Source organism: Natrix helvetica, assembly GCF_964273705.1.
Source record: "Natrix helvetica genome assembly, chromosome: 5".
NCBI lineage: Eukaryota > Metazoa > Chordata > Lepidosauria > Squamata > Natricidae > Natrix > Natrix helvetica.
The window spans coordinates 30,092,731-30,115,480 of record NC_138551.1 but is presented as its reverse complement, the minus strand read 5'-3'; the positions used below and the strand labels follow the sequence as shown (position 1 = coordinate 30,115,480).

The 22,750-nt window shown below is 37.3% G+C and overlaps 1 protein-coding gene across 2 annotated transcripts in view; it reads left to right on the top strand.

The window, feature by feature from the left end:
- Positions 1–1,392: 1,392 nt before the first annotated feature.
- The window catches only part of TSC22D2 (TSC22 domain family member 2), a 31,422-nt gene continuing 10,064 nt past the window's right edge, over positions 1,393–22,750 (top strand). The window contains exons 1-2 of one of the 2 annotated variants that reach the window (XM_081955789.1): positions 1,393–4,275; positions 20,334–20,405. In XM_081955789.1, coding sequence (XP_081811915.1) covers positions 2,351–4,275; positions 20,334–20,405 — 1,997 coding nt within the window. In that variant the 5' untranslated portion in view covers positions 1,393–2,350. The remainder of the gene's footprint in view (positions 4,276–20,333; positions 20,406–22,750) is intronic. The other variant, XM_081955790.1, reaches the window with a different exon arrangement.

Below are 22,750 nucleotides of genomic sequence, written 5' to 3'. Positions count from 1 at the left end.
CCTTTCTGAAAGACGGACGGTTAAAAAGTGTGAAAAAATAATATTTAAAAGATGAAATAATCTTTGTATCTTACAACAGATAACACTAGTGCTAAGAAGAGGGTGATAATCTTAAATTTGAACATTTGGGAAGTGAACCAAATCTGTGGTCATCTGGTACTTCCCATCAACTTTGTTTAATCCCTTTAAAATCACTAGTAATTTGCACATTGAAATAGCAAAAATAAATAAATAAATAAATAAACCAAGCAAACTCATCTAATAAACTAAAAGGCAACATGTCCCCCTTCAGATCCTAAAACACCTCTGCATTACAGGTGGCTGTAAATTGAAATTTAACACACATTTGGAAGGATACAATGCTCTGTCTTAAACACTTTCATTTGTTTCATGGAAACAAATTGCACTTGATCCCTTGGGTTACAATTGCACAGGCAAATATTCTGAACTGTTAATTTGGCTCTCAAAATCTTTAAGAAAAAAACAAAAAACAAAACCAAGCAACAAACATTCTATTCAATGGGGATCAGAGTGTAGAGTTTCTTGTCCAGGATTGTCTGAACTGCCAAAATGCAGACAGCTGTGTGTCACCATCTAGTGGCTGACTGGATTTTGGCAGCCCAGAATCTGTTGACTCGGGGATCTTTAGTCAAAATGTAATGTAGTGCCCGGTTTGATAATGTCCTATTTAAGGCTGTCAATCTTGGAAAACACCACGTGGCAGAAAAGAAACAAAATTTCCTACACATTTGTCCACTAGTTCTCTGGCCATTTTTGCCATACTGGGCTACCAAAGCTGGTGTGGGAAATAAAGGAAAGAGTATAAGTGAAATCCATTGTGGAAGTGGATAAACGTTTGACTTTAATGCGGATCCAAACCAGTTTAAAAAACCCAGCAGACTCATAAATGTAGTCCTGGCAGTAGGGGAAGCTCTTCCCTCATTAGAAAAATCCTCGAGGCGAAGAGAAGACTATAAAAGTTATAGTATAACTTAGTCGGGCGTGTCATATCCTAAAGATAAAAGTGTCACAACTGGGGCAGATAAAACTTTGACGTGGAGAAGCAGGGACGTAAAAAAAAAAAAGCACCACATCATTCCTACCCTCGCTTTTCCCCCCCTCCCCGGGAAGATACCAAGTCTGCTGAAAGAAAGAGAAGGCGAGGTGGAGCCAGTGGAATATTCCAAACGGTTAACATGACGGTGGCGAAGGGGGAGGGGTTTTGACTCAGAGAAGTCACGCTCCGCTCGCTCCCTCCCTCCCTCCCCGCTCGCCCGCCCCTTTCTCGGCCGGATGAAATTTCTCACCCGCTCGAGCTGGAGAGGGGCGCGTCCGCTGGTGCTGATGTCAGCGCGCGCCCCTGCGTGGGGGGCGGGGACAAGCGAGGCTGCCGCAGTAGCAGCCCTGCTCCAGTTCCCAGCCTGCCCCGCGGCTCCATTTGAGCCCCATCTTGAGCGAGGGGAGTGAGCAGTTTGAATTTCAGCTCCTTCGGCGGCGCAGGGGAACGGAGCGTGCGCGGCGCTTTTCAGAAAAAGGGAGAAAGGAGCCCGGCCGCTCCGCCTGGCTGCCACCTGGCTCGGCAGACGGGGGGAGTTTGCTCTGGCGGCACGGAGCGAGCGACCCCGCCGCGTCTAGGAGGCCCGCCCGCCTGAGGGGGCCGCTGTGACCGGACTCGTTCTCGTCCCCTCTTTTCTCTTCTTTGCCAGAAGATGATGCGTCTAGTGCTGATCTCCAGGTAGAGCGGGGAGGCAGGGCGGCCTGCGCCTCAGGGACGCCTCGCCGGCTGCCGCCGCCCCTCTCCGAAAGCTTGCGGACGGATCAGCGACGTTGTCCCGCCTTGGGAATCCCGGGTCTGGCCGGAAGCCCGGCAGCGGAGCGGCTTGAGTGATAGCGCCACCCCGGCCGCGCAACCCGAGAACGGCTGTGAAAGGAACCTCGGCTGCGAAAGGGGACAGCGGAACTCGCGGAGAGGCGAGAAGAGGAGGAGGAGAAGGAGGTGGCGGCGGCGCCGCCGCCTGCCCGCCAAGGGGCCCGCCGCTTTACTCAAGGGGAGGAAGAGGAGGAGCCCGGCCGCCGCCCCCTTCCCTTTTTGCCTCGTCTCCAACCCCAGGCCTGGTGACCGCCTGCTGAGCCCGGACTGCGTCGGGAGGCCGGAGGAATGTGCGAGACGGCCAGCGACTGCGCCGTAGAGAGAACGTGATCCTCGTCCTCGCTACGCCCGGCCAGGCTTGTGTGTGGTGGCCAGCTCGGACCCCTTTCAAGGTCCTCGCCTAGTTTTTCGTCGACTCCGGCGAAGGCAGGTGGGCGGAACCCCCTGACTTCTCAGCCGCGTCTCTCTCGCGAAGGCACCATGTCCAAGATGCCGGCCAAGAAAAAGAGCTGTTTTCAGATCACAAGTGTGACGACGGCCCAGGTGGCCAGCAGCATCACGGAGGATACCGAGAGCTTGGACGACCCGGATGAATCCCGCACTGAGGATGTTTCATCGGAGATTTTCGATGTGTCCCGTGCCACCGACTATGGACCTGAAGATGTCTGTGAGCGCAGTTCCTCCGAGGAAACTCTCAACAATGTGGGTGATGCTGAGACTCCAGGGACAGTCTCTCCCAATTTGCTTCTGGATGGCCAAGTAGCTGCTGCTGCTGTTGCTGCGGCTTCTGGAGGGATCCAGCCACCGCCTTCTCCTGCTGTGCCTGTTGCCAATGGAGGAGCGGTTCCCAGGAGCACTGTGATGCCTTCAGCGACTGCCAGCCAAGCCTGCTCAGTAGCGACAGGAGGCAGCAGTGTGCAACCAGCTGCTGGTCCGCCAGCCATGCCTCTAACGGCTGCTGCTGCATGCAGTTCTCGCTTCAGAGTGATCAAGCTAGACCATGGTACTGGAGAGCCGTTTAGACGGGGACGATGGACGTGTATGGAATACTATGATCGGGACTCGGATGGTGGGGCTGTGTTAGCCAGGACTGGTGATTGCATTAGACACAACAGTACTTTTGAACAAGCTGTTCAAGATAGGGACAGTGGCTTAGGTGCTACTGGTAGTTCATTGATTGTCTCAGGTGTGGCAACTTCTGTGCATGGCCCTGACTCCTTAGCTGACAGTTCTGTTACTGCTGTTTCACAGCTACTCCAGCCAGAGAAAATAAACCAGCCCTCTCCACAGCAGCCTAATTTTGTTATTGGTCAGCAGCCTCATAGTAGTGCTCAGCCAATCTATTCGGGAGCCACAGTAGCAGGCCAGCAGGTGATGGCACCTCTGTTGCAGACACAGGTAAATGCACAGAGCATGGGGCAAGCTGGGCCTAATGGGAAAGGCTTACCATCTACAAATGTAGCAATAGCTCAGCCAGGTTTGCCTATGCCACAACAGCAAGTACAGCAAGCAAATGTACCAGTGGCACAGACTCAGCAATTTGCTTACTCTCAGTCACAAATGACACCAGTACATATGGTGTCAGCCCAGACTCCTGGTCAGCCAGAGTACATTCAGCATATGACAGTAATGCAGTCTCAAGGAGCTACACAACAGGTTGCTTCTGGCTCGGTCACAGGCACTGGAGCTTCCAGTCTTCCAGCAGCACAGGTAGTTGGTCAGAATCCTTCACCTCTAGCACCAGTGATGGGAGTTGCTTCACCAGCAGGCGAAACAATAGGACAGGGATCTGGGCTAATGCAGGGTGGACTGACAACTCCACTTCAGACTGTCATTTCTCAACCAGGAGGTGTGGTACAAGGCATTGGACATGCAGGGGCTGTTCAACAGAAATCCATGACTCAGCAGCAAATGGGTGGAAGCAGTCAAGTGGCTGGTACTCCACACAATATAGTCTCCGGAGTTCAGAATGTGCCTGTAGCTGTACCTGGTACTACTGTGCCTAATGTATCTACAACTTCTGTTACTATGCCAAATGCCTCTGTTACTTTAGTCCAATCTCAGCTGACCAGCCATACAACTGTCAGTAGAAGTTCCAGTGTTGTCCAGCAACATATTGGCCTTCCATTAATGCAAGGCACAAGCAGTGTACCTACAAATCTACCACAATCTAACATTGGACAGTTTCAGACACAGCCTTTAGGCCAGATTGATGATAGTAGAAGAAAATCTGAACCCCTACCTCAACCACCACTTTCTCTTGTTGCTGAAAACAAACTTCATGTGAAGCCACCTATTCCGGACAGTTTAACAAACCCTCTTAATTTACCTGCAACTACTCCTATGAACAGTCTTGCCAGCACTGTCTTTGGCATAGCTATTCCTGTTGATGGTGATGAAGACAGGTATTTATTTATTTTTATATTTTCTAAATGGAATGTATTGTTGGAAACACATTTTACTGGAATGTTTATTGAGTTTAAATACATGTTAAATCTCTTTCAAGGTACTTGCTGATAAGATAGACAAGTAGAATAAATTTTAACCTCTCTGGTTCATTACTAAACTATTTATGTTGCAAAACTATGTGGAAAACTTTATAAGGAAGATCTTAAGGAAATGAGATCATAGACATTAAATAAAAAAAGATAAACTTCTATTCTGCTGAAAAGAGTTACAGTAACTCTTGAATCTATCAAGTACATTTGGTAACTTGAAAAGAAATACTTTATTTCATTTTTCTCTAGCATGAACTAGAAATAATTAAATTTAGCCTTATTAACTGGACTATCAATTTATTCTATAAAATTACTAATTATATATTTTCACAAATGTGAAAGAAAACATATGAGGAAATAAATATAATCTGGAATATATATCCTCCAGGACTTTTAATGTAAACCTGCAGATATTAACAAAAGGTATTTCTTAAGAAAAAGGAGATGATAGAGGTAAAGAAGGTTCCACATTGACTTTCTTTTTAAATAGAATCTTTATCATTGTTAAAGGTATGTGATATTTCATAAGGAACATAAAATTTTAAAAGAGCACACTGTTCTGTTTTAAAGGATGTTTGCTGAACCGCATGCTACACTTAAATTTGATTGGAATTGGCTTCCTGAAAAGAAATTGCTTAGGATTGCAATTTTAGCATGCTATTTTTTAAAACAACATGTTCTGGTTTGAAATAAGTTGTACCAGACCTTTCCTAGGTTTTGGAGTTCCATAGATAAAATATTTCTAAATGGTTTCTTGGAAATGTAGAGCTCTCTCATTTGTTGAAGCATCAAAATGCTTTACAGTTCAGTAAGAAATGTATATTTAAAAGGTGTAATCACAAAAGTAAAGTAAGAGGGGATAAAAAGAGTTCATATTAAAAAAAATCAGGATTTGCAGAAAATGCTGATCTCTTCTGTAAAGCTGAACATTGTTGAACTAAGACACTGGCTCTGATACAGCTTTATAAAAGTTAATGTAAGTAAACCTAAAAATGTAGAACAAGAAATAGTTTGCATCAAAATTTGCAATTGTTAAATCACCTTGGAAATATGTTCCAGGATTTCTCAATTAATATATATAGGCTTGCTCTGTTGGTTTTCTTTAAAAACTTTCCCTAAAATATTTATTTCAAGAAGAAACTTTCAATCATGCAGAATTGTGATCTCAAGGATACTCTGTTTCATTATAAGTTGTAAGCATGATATAAAAATTTTCCACTTGGAAAAATAGCAAACTAATATATCTATGAAATCTTATTGTCAACAAACCTACTTATGTTTAAATGCAACAAGAGACTTTTGTAGTTTACAGCAATTGATAGTCTATTATTATCAATTGAATATTAAGTATAATTCATGATTGCTATGGTTTATTAAAGATAAACCATTTGATAATAGAGGCATACACCTTTATATTATTATGCATCCTTATTGTAACTTCTGGTTTTATTTCCATAACTTGAAGTCAATAAAAGATAAATCCCATAGGAACTTTGCTATCCACAAGGTTTAACTGTTAATGGACTAATGATGTATCAATATAAATGTTTTAATATATGTGTAGGATAATTGTAAGCAAGTTTCACTCTTCCCACCATTGTAAGCTTGCAGTCTTTTTTCTCCAGTTGGATTGTGCTTGTTAAAGTCCTGTGTTCATGGTATCATGGAATAATATATATGAAATACCTATTTTTGAATTTATTCTATTGCATTTTCTGATTATTCTTATAGTATAATTCATTCAGTCCAAATAATCTGTAGTCATGTGTATACCCAAATGAAAATGAAATTGCTGTTTTACACAGCCCTCATCTCAAAACTGACAGTATGTTAATACAATACAATACAATACAATACAATAGCAGAGTTGGAAGGGACCTTGGAGGTCTTCTAGTCCAACCCTCTGCCTAGGCAGGAAACCCTATATCGTTTCAGACAAATGGCTATCCAACATCTTCTTAAAGACTTCCAGTGTTGGGGCATTCACAACTTCTGGAGGCAAGCTGTTCCACTGATTAATTGTTCTAACTGTCAGGAAGTTTTTCCTCAGTTCTAAGTTGCTTCTCTCCTTGATTAGTTTCCACCCATTGCTTCTTGTTCTACCCTCAGGTGCCTTGGAAAATAGTTTGACTCTCTCTTCTTTGTGGCAACTCCTGAGATATTGGAACACTGCTATCATGTCTCCCCTAGTCCTTCTTTCTATTAAACTAGACATACCCAGTCCCTGCAACCGTTCTTCATATGTTTTAGTCTCCAGTCCCCTAATCATCTTTGTTGCTCTTCTCTGCACTCTTTCTAGAGTCTCCACATCTTTTCTACATCGTGGTGACCAAACCTGAATGCAGTATTCCAAGTGTGGCCTTACCAAGGCATTATAAAGTGGTATTAACACTTTACGTGATCTTGATTCTATCCCTCTGTTGATGCAGCGTAGAACTGTGTTGGCTTTTTTGGCAGCTGCTGCACACTTCTGGCTCATATTTAAATGGTTCTCCACTAGGACTCCAAGATCCCTTTCACAATTACTACTGTTGAGCAAGGTACCACCTATACTGTACCTGTGCATTTCGTTTTTCTTGCCTAAATGTAGAACCTTACTTTTCACCATTGAATTTCATTTTATTAGATAGTGCCCAATGTTCAAGTTTGTCAGGATCCTTCTGTATCTTAAGCCTATCTTCTGGAGTGTTGGCTATTCCTGCCAGCTTGGTGTCATTTGCATATTTGATGAGTTCCCCATTTATTCCCTCATCCAAATCATTGATGAAGATATTGAAGAGTACTGGGCCTAAAACAGAGCCTTGGGGTACTCCACTGCATACCTCCCTCCATGAAGATGCAGTTCCATTGAGGACTACACGTTGAGTGCGGTTGGTCAGCCAGTTACGAATCCATGTGGTGGTGATGCTGTCCAACCCATATTCTTCTACTTTATCTAGTAGTAGGTTATGGTCTACCTTATCAAATGCCTTACTGAAGTCCAAGTAAACTATATCGACGGCATTCCTCTGGTCCACTAATTTTGTCAGTTTTGTCAAAGAATGCAATAAAATTAGTCTGGCATGATCTGTTTTTGACAAACCCATGTTGGCTATTACTTTGTTTGCTTCTAGGTGTTCGCTAATTCGTTGCTTGATTATCTTTTCCAGAATCTATCCTGGTATTGAGGACAGGCTGATAGGTCTGTAGTTTCCTGGATCTGTTTTTTCCCTTTTTTGAAGATGGGAACCACATCAGCTCTTTTCCAGTCCTCTGGTAGTTCCCCGGTGATCCAGGATCTCTGAAAGATATAGTTCAGTGAATAGTGTACTCATATGCACATAATGTTCAAATATATTCTCTCCCCACACCCTTTCTATGATAGAATTTCCACAGCAGCAGAAACATGATTTTTGTACGACAAATCAAGAAATAAATATTTAAAAATAGGGAGAAATGTATTTTATAATGTAATTAAAAGAGGAGATAGTGTTGTGTTTGGTTTAAAATGTATATGGTTATTATAATTTAAGATTCTTCCAGTTAATTGGTTGGCATGAAATTTGACCTTGTGGGATGCTCAGGAGAAACCTGTTATTTTTAGCAGGTACTTACTTATTTCTGTGTACTTATGTTATATTGCTTAGCTACTTATTATAGTTAAATTTTGAGGCAAAAAAGTTCTATAACATAAAATAAATGAGCATTGTAATAAAAAACATCAGTTTTTAACCTATCCTATTAAAGTAAATAGTACTACAAATTCCTAGAATTAGTTCTGAAGCAATTTGTAGGTATTAGAATACTGGTGGGTTTTTTTTTAAGATTTGGGATAGGTTGGAATTTCAAAATGAAGTCTTGTTTAATATGAAGGATTTCAAAGCACAGATTCTTTTTCTAACATTGTTTTCTTACTTGGTAAAGTTTATTATAGTTTTCTGTGATTTTGCACCCTATTATTATCAAGGTTGTTTAAAACTACATCAGAAATAATATCTCTTCTCATTGATGGTCTTCAGAATTCTGGGTGGGTCTGATATTCATCAGCAGAAGAATTACATAATCACTGGATTCATAAATTATTTTTATGGCTTAGTGTCATGTGAACAAAAGAAACTTTGTTCAACAGAGTATGATAGTATAATTGAATCTTAATATTCAGTTAATTGATCTCAATATATGGTATTGAATTGGTAGTATGCAAACATTCTAAATCTGAAAATATACAGTTAAAAAGTAGATTGATCTGCTTGCTCCAAAGGTGACATAATTTTTCTACTTTTGTTTTATTAAAGGTCCTCTATGAGTTATATCAAATTAATATATATATATGAAGCTACAATTTTACTTTTTAAATTAGAAAATGCTTCATAACATGCAAAAAAAATAGTTTTAAATAAATTAGCATATATTAGATTGCTAAACTTATATTCTTTTAAATCCATAGACTTTTTAAGAAATATAACAAATTCACTATTATACTTTTGGCTCTTGTGAAAACTTATTTTAAACTCTCATTTTTCAATTGATGGATACATGGTGTAATAAATACCATAGACTGTATGGAAAGACTTAGTTAATCAATATGAACTGTATGGGTTCAGCAGTCCCAATAGATAATTGAAAATTTGCAAGAAGTTCTTCACAAACTACCTTTGTGTTATATTTTTAAAAGTGTTTGTATATTGTCCAAATATGTAGTACAATATTATAAAGGTAAAACTAACATTTTGAGGCTTTTTTCTTCATGGAAGAAAAACTTAAGTTAGGTCTATGATATGGTAGAGAAGATGGTTTCTTAATCTATTGTTCATAGTGTTTTATATTTGCTATTTGAAGGCTAGATTTTAAAAAGATTGTACAAACTGAAAATAGAAGGCTCTAGGCTCTACTCACATCCTGTTATTATTGATTTCCCCCTCTTAGTTGTTTCTTGAGCTTGCTAACAGGTATAACCATTATCTAAAATTAGTTTTTGCTATGAACCCAGTTCAAGGCTTATGTGCATCCTTTGAGATTCACTGTAGTTCTATATAATTAACTGCATGGAATAACAACAGATTTTCTTACACATTCATCAAAATATATGAGAGTTAAAGTTCATTCCAATCCTTTCTAGATCTATTACATTCATAATATACACAGATCATGCTGTAACTGTAGATCTTGATATTTTACATTATTAAACAGGATGGTCTAAAATGTTCTGGAATAGGAACCTTAAATCTTGGGATATAGTTAAAGAAGAAACTGAATGCAAGGAATAGTTTCTTATTAAATTGTCCTAAATTTTAGTGGCAGTTACCTGGCATATTATTAAACTTGCATAATTATCTTTCTAGAACAGGTGTGTCTAGGCCACATGTGGCCATTGACAGCTATTAATATAAACCCACAAGATAATAAAAAATACAAATAACGGAAGTTTGTTATATATGTACATGAAGTGTATTATATATTTTATATGCAGCCCAAGTCAAAAGGTTGGAAGACCATGTTCTAGACATTTTTAAAAATAATTTTATTAAAACTGCTTCCATTTATTAGAATAACAGGACCTTGCAAAGTTCAAATACATACATCAAGTCTTTTATTTAGCAAAAATCGTAAATTTTAATATTAGTGACACAAATATCTATCCTGTCTCTACTAAACAAACCATTATATTAAGTATTTTGATTATTGATAAATGCTTAATATTTTTCACAAAGTTTTTTTAAAATGAATATTGTTAGTAGTAGTTTTTCCTAATACTGTTTCATTTGATAAGCCAATTTCCCTATTTCTATTATACAGTGGATTTTTTGGCACTGAGTTACAGAGTTAGATTGGGCTTGGTATTTATTTCTAAATAACTTGTGTTGCCATAATTGATCAGGGAAGAAGTTCTCTTGCCCTTTATACCCATGAAAGGATTCCATGGAATAAATATGAGCTTCACATTGGCTTGTAAGTGTCCTAATAGGCTTATTGCACTGACTAATGAAAAATGGGTTCTCTATTATTTTATGTTCATTTACTTCAGCGTGTGTGGTTGATGATGACTGAATTAGAATCACTACGAATTAAAAATTAATTTAGAATATATTGAGATTGTAGCAGAGAAATGACATGTCATTGAAAAGGCAATGATAAATTTAGGTCAAATAGAAAATGAAATAAAGGAAAAAGTATACTCTTTGTATAGTCCCATTTCTGAAGTGGCTGGCTTAAACATTTTAAATAGCCAAACTTAAACTTCCTGTTTACAAGTCCAATAATTTTTTTAGGATTTTATGTTAGTTAAGTGGAGTAAAGCTATCTATTTAGTGGCATCCAAAAATATATTTGTGCTCTGATTGGATGTTGCCATAAGGTAGAAATATTTATCCCCATTAAAGCTGAGACTATTATGACTGGATCAGATATCTTAATAGTTTGCCTTTTAAAAATTATTCTAAAGGTCCTTATTTGAAAAACATAAGTCTAGCCACTTTGAATTTTTTTCCTTTTGTTAAAAAGGACTGGTCTTCTAGCACTTAAAATTTGGAAATACAGCAATATATTTAATATGGTTAATAAGCCAGTGTTAGTTCATATGGATTAACTACTTATCATCCAATTCAGTTCACATGAATTCTTATATTTATTCTATATCCAGACCGGCATAGTTTGGAGGTCATTTTAGTTGCTGAGCTTTTCCAGATGATACTTTATCTTCCAATAGAATAACAAGCTTTCACGATCTGTTCCAGCAGAAAAGGATATCATACCCTATCTGTCTTATGTCACTAATTTATGATATGAGAAACCTTTTATAAACTCTTGTATTTCAGTTTTTAGCTAGTATCTCTCTCCAGGTTTACACCTTTGGGATTTAAAAAAATCAAAATTCATAATTATATTTTTATCCTGATATGAATAGATGGATGGATGATGGATGGATGAGAGGGGGGGGGCAGCATGGCAAACTTAATGCTCCTACTTTCTATTTTCATCATAACAACCACCCTGTAAGGTAGGTTGGGGTGACAGAATGACTGGTACAAAGTCTCCCAGTTTTCATGCCTAAGGGAATGCAGGCCTAAGGAAGGTCTAGAACTTAGCATCTTGTTTATATCATGTTCCATATAGTTAATAGGAAAAAGTTTGTTGAATAAATATTTAGCTGCCTGCATTAGCAGGCGTGCAGGTTCTGTGTTTTAAATATGACATTTTAATGATAAGTGAAAGAAAATATGAAAGTGGAGTGATGGCATAGTTCCGCATTGACAGGGACTGGCGGACCCAGAATGCCAATGCCCCCTCATGCTGGGGCGCCAATACAGGGATGGAGGGAGAGACCTTGGACTGAGAATGAGGAGGGGGAGTGGAGCTACTCCACCGGCCCTGGGACAAGCCACCTTCGATGGAGGTTCTAACCATGTGGCCCTCTTCCTTAGTCAAATCATTAGCCATATAATGGTCAGAGGCGTCTGGGACAGCTAAAGCAGGCCGTATTGGCTTGGGAGGCGCTGGCCTGTCTGCAACCCATCTTGGTCATCCAAACCCTCCATCCTCCCATGGTCTGAACTTTTGCATGCCCACATCCAATTCTATAACTGCCTGGAACCAATCATGTAAACGAGGTGACAAACCCTGGTGCAAACATGCCTGATGCAAGTCCCTGTCCAGGCCCATGCGAAATTGGTGAACCAAGAGTCATTCCGGCCAGGATCTCAGTCTTCCAAAGACCTTCCTGAATTCCCTCATATAATCCTTTACCGACCTACTCTGTTGCTTCAGCAACAAGATCTCCCCCTCCACTAGTTGGACTCGTGATCCATCTTCAAAGCGTATCTGAAGCATCTCCAGGAAAAGTCCCATATTGGCCAACTCCCTGGGCGTGGTCACCATGGAGATCAGCTACCCAGTCTGCCGCCTCTCTTGTCAGCACTGCTGTTATTGCCACCACTCTCGTCCACTGAGAGGGGTAATAACGTCCATACATGTCCATACTTGGTCCAGACCAGCCGAGACAGAGTTTATCCCATTTTTACTTTTCCAACTTATTTTGAACATTTAGAGATCGGTGCAATGAGAGAAGAAAGTCATTAAAATTATTTCCTTCAGATTAATAATAGTTTAGAGTAAGAATTATTAGTTTTGTAAGTTTTGCTGCTAAATTGATCAACAGAACTTAATCTAATAGGACAAATATTAGATTTAGCTCTAGCCTTTAAAAACAAAAGGAGATCTATATTCCACCTTTACCAGATCTCACAGGAAACTTCCACCATGTGTGAATCTCATTCTTGCCAATCGGAGAAATAGAGAATTGAAACATACATTGCCAAGTTATATAGAACTTCAGATGTAACAACCCTTAATTTTTTTGCCATGAAAGTTCTAACCAACATTTGAGGTATAAGAACTTACAGAAGACTTTTCACATTGTTTATCCTTTTAAAAGTTGGCTGATATGTTCAGGCTGCAACAACAATAAGCTAGTGTTTCTAAGTAGATTTTTAGAAAAGTGGAAAGAAACAAATGGCGTCTTAATTGATTTAGAAAGTAAATGCTTGATTCAGAACAGTAAAATCAACTCTTGAATATTTTTCTATTTAAGATGGTGAAAGAAAAATGCTTAAATGTTATTTGATAAATATCAAATTTGAAAAGTAAACCACAACCCAAGTAAAATCACTTTTAATCCAAATAGAGAAGCCATATTGAAACAACATGCTACCTTTCTGTGAAAAATTAGCAATAGGCAGGCCAAGTTTTCTGAATGGAAAATATTTATAATGTTCCACTTGAACTACTATCATCCTTCTTCACTTATGCAAGATTTCTTTTTATTGAAATTAGAAAGTCTTTTTTGCTGTTACTTTTAATGGATCTTTTGTTTTCAGTAAAATATTTTCTTAGGATTATTCAGAGAAGAAGTCCCCTTTCCAAATTAAATAGGAAAACAATGAATATCTGGCATCTTGAATTATGATTTCAAAGAAAAAAATATTTAGTCTGTTAAAGAATCTGCTTCTTTAATTACAGATTTGCAGGCAGTTAGAAATGAAAAAATATTACTATGAGGCATTCATTATTTTAGCTCAAATAGTCTAGTTGCTGTAACTGTAGTTTTTGAATCTGAAAGTATCCAGTTTGGTTGCTGTGTGTGTAGACTTTTAGCTGCTCCATTACAACAGAAAGTTGCGCATGGCATACCACCATGGAAGTAGTGTACATTTCATACCCCCACCCCAAAATTATCAGAACAGATAGTTTGAGAATGTTCCATCAAGAAATTGTAAGGCACCTTGAATGGTCACATCATAGCAGACTAGAAGCATACTGAGTTGCTTCCTTAAATATTGAATTGTATCATCTATCCTACTGTGACTATGACAATATACAGTATTATTGTGATTTCATTATGGTTTTACCTTAATATATTATATTGTCCACATACTTTATAAACATAGATATACTGTTTGTATATAGGTACAGGTGTACACGTACACACACACACATACACAGTGCAGTAGTCTAGTGGTGGAAGATTGAGAGTTCAATCCTAGATACCGGCAGATGTTTCTCAAGGTGCAAGGAGAAAATATCTGCTGTAAACTCTGCATGGCATCAGGAATGGCATCCGGTCAGCTCCATCCAGTTTCCCCAACTCTACTTTGAATTAAGCGATTACAAGGTTGTAAAAGTGTGTCTGTGTGTGTATACTTGTGTCTGTCTATATTGTGTTTTATTAATGTTGTATATCAGTGATTGCATGACCTCTGTAGTAGATGCCACACACTCAATAAATTAAAAATAAATATAGCTCAGATAATGTAGGAGGTCACTATTAACATAAAATTGGAAAAAAGTATTTTAGAGGAAAAGTAGTAGATATAACAATATTGAGTTAGGATGTACTGTACATGTTAGATGAATTTGAAATGATATAAAATATATAACTCTAAAGACAAAATGCAATGAACAAATATTTTATATTGCAAATGCATAGAATAATATATTATTGTGCCAGCTTCTGTTCAGTTACAGATTCACTGAAACCTACAATCTGACTAGGTGCCAGTGCTACATGGTACCTAGCTAAGAAGCCAATGCCATGTAGATGTAAAACTACTCTTATTAAGAGCCATGGTGGTGCAGTGGTAAGAATGAAGTATTGCAGGCTAACTCGCTGCTCACTTCCAGGAGTTCAGTTCTGAACGGCTTAAGGTTGACTCAACCTTTTATCCTTCCGAGGTTGCTAAAATGAGGACCAGATTGTTGGAGGCAATATGCTGACTCTGTAAACCGCTTACAGAGGGCTGTAAAGCACTGTGAAACGGCAAATAAGCCTAAGCGCTATTGCTATTAGGACAACTATAGTAACAGAATCTTACAAGTCTGAATGTGCTTTCTTCCTCACTTTTTTGTGGGATTTTAGGAGGGGCCTATCTGAAGTGTTTTCTTAAAAAAAAATTTATGATATGGGCTCAAACTGCATTTGTTTGATTATTACCTTGGTAACACATCTTCCCACTGTCCTTCAGGGCCATTCTCTCTGCCTTCCACATCATTTATTTTGTCAGCCTCAGTCCTCTTCCCACATTTCCAGAGTGAGGCCATGGGAGTGAAATGCAAATATCCTGTTCCCTTCTCAGCCAGCAGTTCCTCCACATCACTCAACAAATTTTGTTACTCATTTGTGCCCTGAGGGGTGACTCCCCTCCCCTTCCTGTTGCAAGCCTGTTTTTCATCCTCCTGTTCTGGTAATTGTTCCCTCCCCTTTCCATTCTTATATCATGAATGTAGATACAACCGAGGTGTTTTCCCTTTCCCCCACTTGTCAGTTCTATAACCCCCTACAAGAAGTAAGACTTTGCCTATTCTGATTTGGCCCATTTGTGTAATGGAAGATAGTTCATGTGAAATTGGCATACCATTATGGAACATGCATATCTATCGCAGCCTCCTGCAATCTTTCTTACTTAAATTTTTGTCCTTGTATCAGAGTCCAAAATAGTCTCCACTTCATACTCTTCTCTATCTACCAGTATGAACAAAGCTGGAATCATCCTAATATGCATAGGGTAGATGGTGCGCTTCTCATAATCAAATACTGATGGAAAACAGAATCTTCATTGATGTTAACACATCAGTGATCATAGGTTTAGCTGGAAAGGGGCCAATAAACTTCAGGTCAAATGTCTTTGAAGATCAGGGAGACAGCAAAAAATCTGTAGAAAGCCACGCTAAAGTAGCCACCTCTTACCTTCATGTCTGTGGTCTATGTATATGCTGTCTTTATTTATTTTATTTATTTATTATTAGCGTTTATATACCACCCCCTCTCCCGAAAGGGAGTCGGGGCGGTGTACAGTCCATATTAAAATACAACAGATTAAAACATAGAAATAACTACATAAATACATGTATGAGAGGAGGATAAAATATGCCAAACTGTACAGCTAATAAATAAATCAATACAAAAGTTTAAAATATCAGGTTAAATTTAAAACACTATCCCTCTAAAAACCAGTAAGATTGTGTATGCCAGGAGGTCTTTGTCAACTCTAGTTGCTCCCTATAGTAAATTCAGTATGAAAGTGATCTTGGTACAATCTTTGTGAGACTATACTAGGTTGCCAGCCATAAATAGTTCATATTTGAGTTGGGAAAGTCAGGAATCAGTCCTGGTCTCTTCTAGATTTTTCTGGCAAGTTCCCATGAAAATGCAGAAATACTGGTTGTGCTGCAGGTTGAGATAAATTCTGTCCAAATGTTGTGTCAGCTGCAGCATGGAATTTTTAAATTGGTTATTTATATATTGGTTATTTACTGCTGATGTTCCAACAATGCTGCAGTGTAATGCCTTGCTGATAGTAATGGTGTACCTTAAGAATTTTAGACTATCCAGGAATAGGGAGATCTACTGCCTCTCTAGAAAGAGTAAGAGACTTTCAAGATTGATCCCAGCCCATTAGGGTAAACCAAACTAGGAAACCAATGTAATATAGATTTAAATCTACTTTTATTAGAATAGCCATAGTAAATAGAATTTTGCAAGTGTGAATGTGCTTCCCTCCTCCTTCACTTTTATCTTCATTTGAATTAGGAAATGGTCTGCGTGATGGTTTTTCTTACGTTTATTTCTTGGAATGGCCTCAAGCCATCCTTGCCAGATTATTGCCTTGGTAATGTATCTTCCCACTGTCTTTCAGACTCATTCTCTATGCCTTCTTCGGGAAGGATGCGTAATGTTCGTGTGTAATTATATGCGATGTATTTTAAAAATAGTAACAATATTTACTGTATTTGATTAGATAGATTAAAGTTAATGTAAAGACACTTGCCCTTTTCACAAATAGCCCTCTGGATAAGTAGTGAACTGATGGGGACAGAATTATCCCAAATTGGGAAAATACCTCATAACCCTTGTTTGAGTGTAATAGAATTTTACAATGGCCCTTGGAGAGATTATGGGTAGTTGAGTCATCCATTCTGAACTACTCCATGTTTCCTACATTGAAGATACATTTTGTGGGTTAAAAGAGTGAACAAAATTTATAAAATAGAATAGAAACAGAAACGGAGTTGGAAGGGATCTTGGAAGTCTTCTAGTCCAATTCCCTGCTTAGTCAGGAAACCCTACACCATTTCAGACAAATGGTTATCTAATCTCTTCTTAAAAACTTCCAGTGTTAAATAAACTTCCTTCTGTTCATAGTACTTGGACATTTTATGTCAAAGAAAAAAATATCCATATCCTTTAGGCAATAACTTTTTACTGTGCTACTAGAGTATTAATTTTATTTTCAAGTGTACTGTATCTTTTGTCCTTTAGCATCCTGTTCCTTGGTGCTTACTCAGTTATAAGATATTCTACTTCAAAACGTTAGCCACTTGAAGTAGATTTTCTTCAGAATTGTAATGATCTATTTTAAATAATTGTTCATAAAACTATGGATTCATAAACTGTTTAACTTTATATGTTAAAATAGTGAACAGTACAGATGAATCTAAATGGCTTAAATCATAATTCCAAAGAACGCATTTAGGTGCATATATTTTAGTCATTCTAAACTATAGATGATGTTCTATGCTTCTATATTTTTTAATTATTTAAGAGTAAATGCATTCTAGGCACATACTATTCAAATATTTGAATAAAATATTTTAATGAGCTAGACTATTTCTTAGTTGAATACTTAGTTGACTATTACTATTTCTTAGTTGAATACTCCAATTAAACTGTATTGAAATTTTTTAAAAAATAGATTTATACAATACTTTAAAATACTTTCCCACAAAATATAATTTAAGAATACTACATAAATATAAAATGTTCCAATTCATTTCTTTTCAGAAAACCAATGTCTTTGTAAGAAAATATGTACCATAATGTTACACAGTTTTTGTTAATTGTTTTAGTTTCATAAGTGTTTTTATATATTTACACAGTGAGGTTTTCTTCTTGTTAAGAAGCTTAGTGTCTTGGTTAATTTTAGAAATGTGCAGCTAAGTTATACAGTACTACCGATCTCAATCATTCTATAATACTCCTTTGAAGTAACCCTGATTTATTTTCTGTATTTAATATTTTTATTTAATTTATCAAATTTAGTTTTCTCTTTATCTAATACTACCTAACCAAGATTTTTATCAGAATCTGTTGATAAGGTTTAACTTACAGATTTTACCTTCTCAAACAAATAATATTTATTGATTATGTAGAACAGACCTATCCAGCCCACAAACTGCAAGCAGCCCTGGACAGCTACCGATAGTAATACAGCCCCACAAGATTGTAATCCTTTAGCATTAGTGTGTGATTTCTGTACATTATTTATACATTCACACAGTGCTGTTCAGGAAGTCAAAAGGATACCACTAATGTAGAATAATAATACTGTAGATGAGAGAAAGAGGAAACATTTTTAACCTGAATTAATTCATTAATTACACACATGTTAACTAGACACTGCATCATTCTCTCCTTTTAAATCACCAAGGCAATTGTCTAGGAAAACTGTAGAAAGATGGTAATGATTATATTGCAAATTAGTATTTCCTGAGAAAATACACGCGTAGTCCTTGTTAATAAAAATGGTAACATCGTATTATCTGACATAAATTGCATTTGTCAGATTTATAATAGTTTCTATTTTGTATTTGATTTGTATGATAATTCCTTGAATTTTGTATATAATAGTTCCTTAGGTATGGCTTGGTATTCAATTTTTATGTCAACATTCAAATATAATATGAAATTACAATTTAGTATTGCAAGAACAAGTCCCAGCAAGCCCTCAGGTTCTTGTGTGCCTGTTTCCTTTCTGTTTTACAGGAACTGTGTTTAGCATGCCATCAAAATGTTAAAGTATAATGATGCAAATAAATTAACTTCACAATTTATAGTCAGAAATTTTCTGTTTCCACAAATCCAAGGCTATCAGTACTACCTATTTGGTGATAATTCTAGAGCCGGGATGGCGAACCTATGGCACCTGTGCCACAGGTGGCACGCAGAGCCCATTTGTCAGGGCACGCGAGACGTTGCCCTGTCAGCTGTCCAGCGTGCAAGTGTGAGCTGGCCAGCTGAGTTCAGCCTTTTTTAAAGCCATTTTTCTCCCTCCAGAGGCTTTATAGGAGCCTGGGGAGGGCGAAAACAGCCTCCTCCCCAGAGACCCTCTGGAGGCTTCAGGAGCTTCCCTGAAGCCTATGGAGTGCAAAAAACCTGCCCTATGGGCAAACCAGAAGTCAATTCCTGAACTCCCAGTTTGCCCGTAGGGACATTTTAAGCCCTCCGGACCCTTCAGGGGCCTTTCGGAGGCTTCCCTTAAGGCTCTGGAGGATGAAAAATGACCCAATGGATAAACCGGAAGTCACTTCCGGTTTGCTCATAGAGCTGTTTTCAGTCCGGAGCCTTCAGGGAAGCCTCCTGAAGGTCCCTGGAGGCTCCGGAGAACTAAAAAAATCTTTTCTCTGTGGTTTTTCAAAAGTAAGGTAGGATATTTTTTAAGATAAGATTTCTATTTCTTCAGACTGCAGCTGAAATATAGATTTCCCTTATGAGATAGTAAATGGTTAAGAAAAGAGTATAGATATGGGAATTACTGATAAAACATTTTTGCTATCTACTTGAAAATTGTTTCAGATTTTGGAGAAACCTATCCATTCTGCAAGCTGAAATGCATACATAATTAATACTTAAATAGTTATATTCTTGCCTTTCTAATACAGTGTTGTCCTGTTTTTGTGATCAACTTTCTGTGAAGGATGTATTGCCTGTCATTTTTATCTTTAGGTAAAAGGAATTTATTCCTAATCCATCTTCTGTATTTAGAAGCATGGAATTTGTCAGTCTTTTTCTATGCTATCTCATTTTTGCTCACAGAACATCAGTTGGTTGAATAATAACAGTTTATAACATTTTTTTTAGACTTTCCTTTTTTTAAGCCTAAGGTTGATAATTTGAGAAAATTACTTATTGGGAAACGTGTATGTGGTTTTTCGTCCAGGTAATCAGACATGAATAACTTGCTTGGCAAATATGAACTGTTCTGGTTAATGGCATCAGGTTTTAGGTTTGAATTCCCATTCCTCTGTGTGCCTTTAAGTTCATTGTTTAGAAGATGTGGAAACTACCGTGTTCATGTATCTATAGCATGGTCTGTCTTTGGGACACATATTATTAGTGCATAGTGATAACAGACAAATCTTCATTCATAAGATAGTACCATTTAAATATCAGGGCTAGCTGAATCATAAAAGCTATCATTGTATTCTACTTGTAAGCATCTAGATGGATTTGATTGACACATTTTGAAAATGATGTAAGGAACAAGATTCTCTTTAAATCCAAGAAGAATATTTTGTACACCATTTGTTTCTCTTTTATCTATTATATATCTACTAAGCTTTGAACCTAGCTTATCTAAATGTTTAAACCAGAACACATAATTTTATTCAAAAAGATTGTTCATTTTCAATCTTGTTTCATTTCCTGGCTCTCATAGGAATCCTTCAACTACTTTCTACCAAGTGTTTCATTCGAACAAGTTACAGGAATCAAAGAACCTCTGGGATAGGTATGGATATTTGAGTATGGAAAGCATACATGCTTAAGTATGCATGAAGAGCTTTGCACTGTGCAGGTTTCTCGTCATCAAATAATATGTTCATTTTAGTATCTTCTTCCTTTTCCTTGTTTATTTGCCATGTAGGGGAATTAAAGTATCCCAAAATTTCTTAGTTACATAACTGTTGTCTTTTGGGCCATGTGTAATCTTGCTCCATTGCATATATCACAAGTTTTTTCTGGGAGAAGAGTATTTTTAAATTAGATGTTCATTGATATTAAAATGAGAACTATCAGTTGTAACTAACAACAGTTCAGACTTAATGTTTGAAAACTATCAGTAGTAAAAATGGCCTGACTAAAGTATTTTGAAAAGAAATCAGGATCTTAAATTTCAGAGTTAAGAACAGTAAATATGGGATCTATATTTATTGGACAAAATAACAATTATAACATATCTACAAATTGAATCATGATAAATTCAAGCATTAAAAGATAATTCAATTACAGCCAGGCAATTGGCGAGAAACTGCAACAAATTCAACTTTGAGGATATCACTTGTCAAAGTTGTGTTACTAATTCAACAGCTGCAATTCGCTTTCTCACAATATTAGCAGATTCCAATATTAAAAGATTGGAATCTTGGCTTTTCAGGCTTATGGTGTTCTTGTCTGTTTTATATTTTCTACTGCTAATTGAACATTAAGCATCATTGTTTGTTTGCATTTGTGGTATTGAAGCAAAGAAAACTGAATGGCTTTTCTTAAAGCTTGCTCAATTCACATGCTTGCTCATTTCAACATTTTAAAGAACACATTTTAGATTAAAAATACAGTATTTAAAATCACAATAATCTGAATAACTCATATTTGAATGAAACAAATACAAAATAGCTTATAAAGCCATTGTTTTCAGTATTGAGATTGAGATCCTCAAGTACTTTTAATAGCTTATTTCCACTTTTGGGGGTTTCAACATGCCATAAGACTAAAGAAAAAATAATAATTCTGTGGTTTTGTGTGTTGTCTCAGATCTACTAGCTCCATGAAGACAATAAGCACTATAGAGATCAAAGAGGAATCTAGTAATATTCATCTCACTGATTCAGTTTTGCAAGCAAAATGAAATTTCCTAATATCATTGCTACCTATCAGTTTCACGCATTGCAAATTTGAACCAAAGGGAACATGGCTGATAGAAACTTGATTTAATTTCTGGTATTCTACCACAAATAGAGAAAAGAAATTGTCAGTTTGTTTTTAAAAAGGCCAAATAATATAATACAAAATTGGAGGAAGAACATATAACCAAAGAAAGACAAAAAATGTGGAGATAGTATCAGAAAGATTAAAACTTGGGATGTGCTGAGGTCACAAATGTCCAAAGAAGTAAAAAAGAGCCTTCCTGAGTATGAGAAACAAAAAGAAAAGCAAATAGGATGTAGAATTGTTGTGGGGAAGAAGGAATAATAATAGATGAGAATAGAGAATACCATAATTATTTTCAAAGCTTTTTATCTGAAAGCAAATAAAGCCGTGCTTGGCTACGATTGTGCCCCTAATGCAAGGAGGAAGCTGCAACACAAGCTAGGCAAGATGAGGATAAAGGAACACTTACCCACTTTAAATGAACTCAAACCTCAAGGGCTAGATGAGTTACACTCTGGACTATTGAGGTGATTACATTAACTTTGAATAATTGTTGAGAACTCCTAAAGATCTAGCAAGAACTCAGAAGACTGGAAGAAAGCAAATGTATCTGTAAGTAAAAGAATAAACTTAATTCAGAGGAGGGCAGGTAATTGGTTTATATATCCTTTCCAATTCTGTGATAATGTTGGAATAGATAGAACTGGTTGAAGACAGATTCATACTTATTCCCTGTAGCAGGTTGTTCTTTCAAAATGTGTGCAGAATTCATTTCAGCATTTCCTTCAGATCGTGTCTTGTTCCACTGAGGCAACTTTAGTATCTCAATAGTATCTATTTGAGAGCTATCAAGAACTCAGGAAAGCCTCGGATTTCATGGAGAAATTCATAGTCTTTTTGATAAATAATAAGGGAGATTTTTTTCTCTTTCACGAGGGAGATAGCGATTATTTATATATTGATATGTACAGTATATGATATTTTTTATTGCTATGCATATGATAGTCTAATATATGTATCAGGTTTCTTTAATCTGAAATTTGATAAATGTAGAAAACATGGATGTGACAGTTAAAGGGGAGAAATCGATCATAGACTACAGAAGAGCAACTTTCCTTTTCTATCACTGGTATGGCGTCCGTGTTTGTTCAACTCTACAAACTCTACAGCAAACCCTTCAACTCTACTTTGGAAGGTTTAGGAATC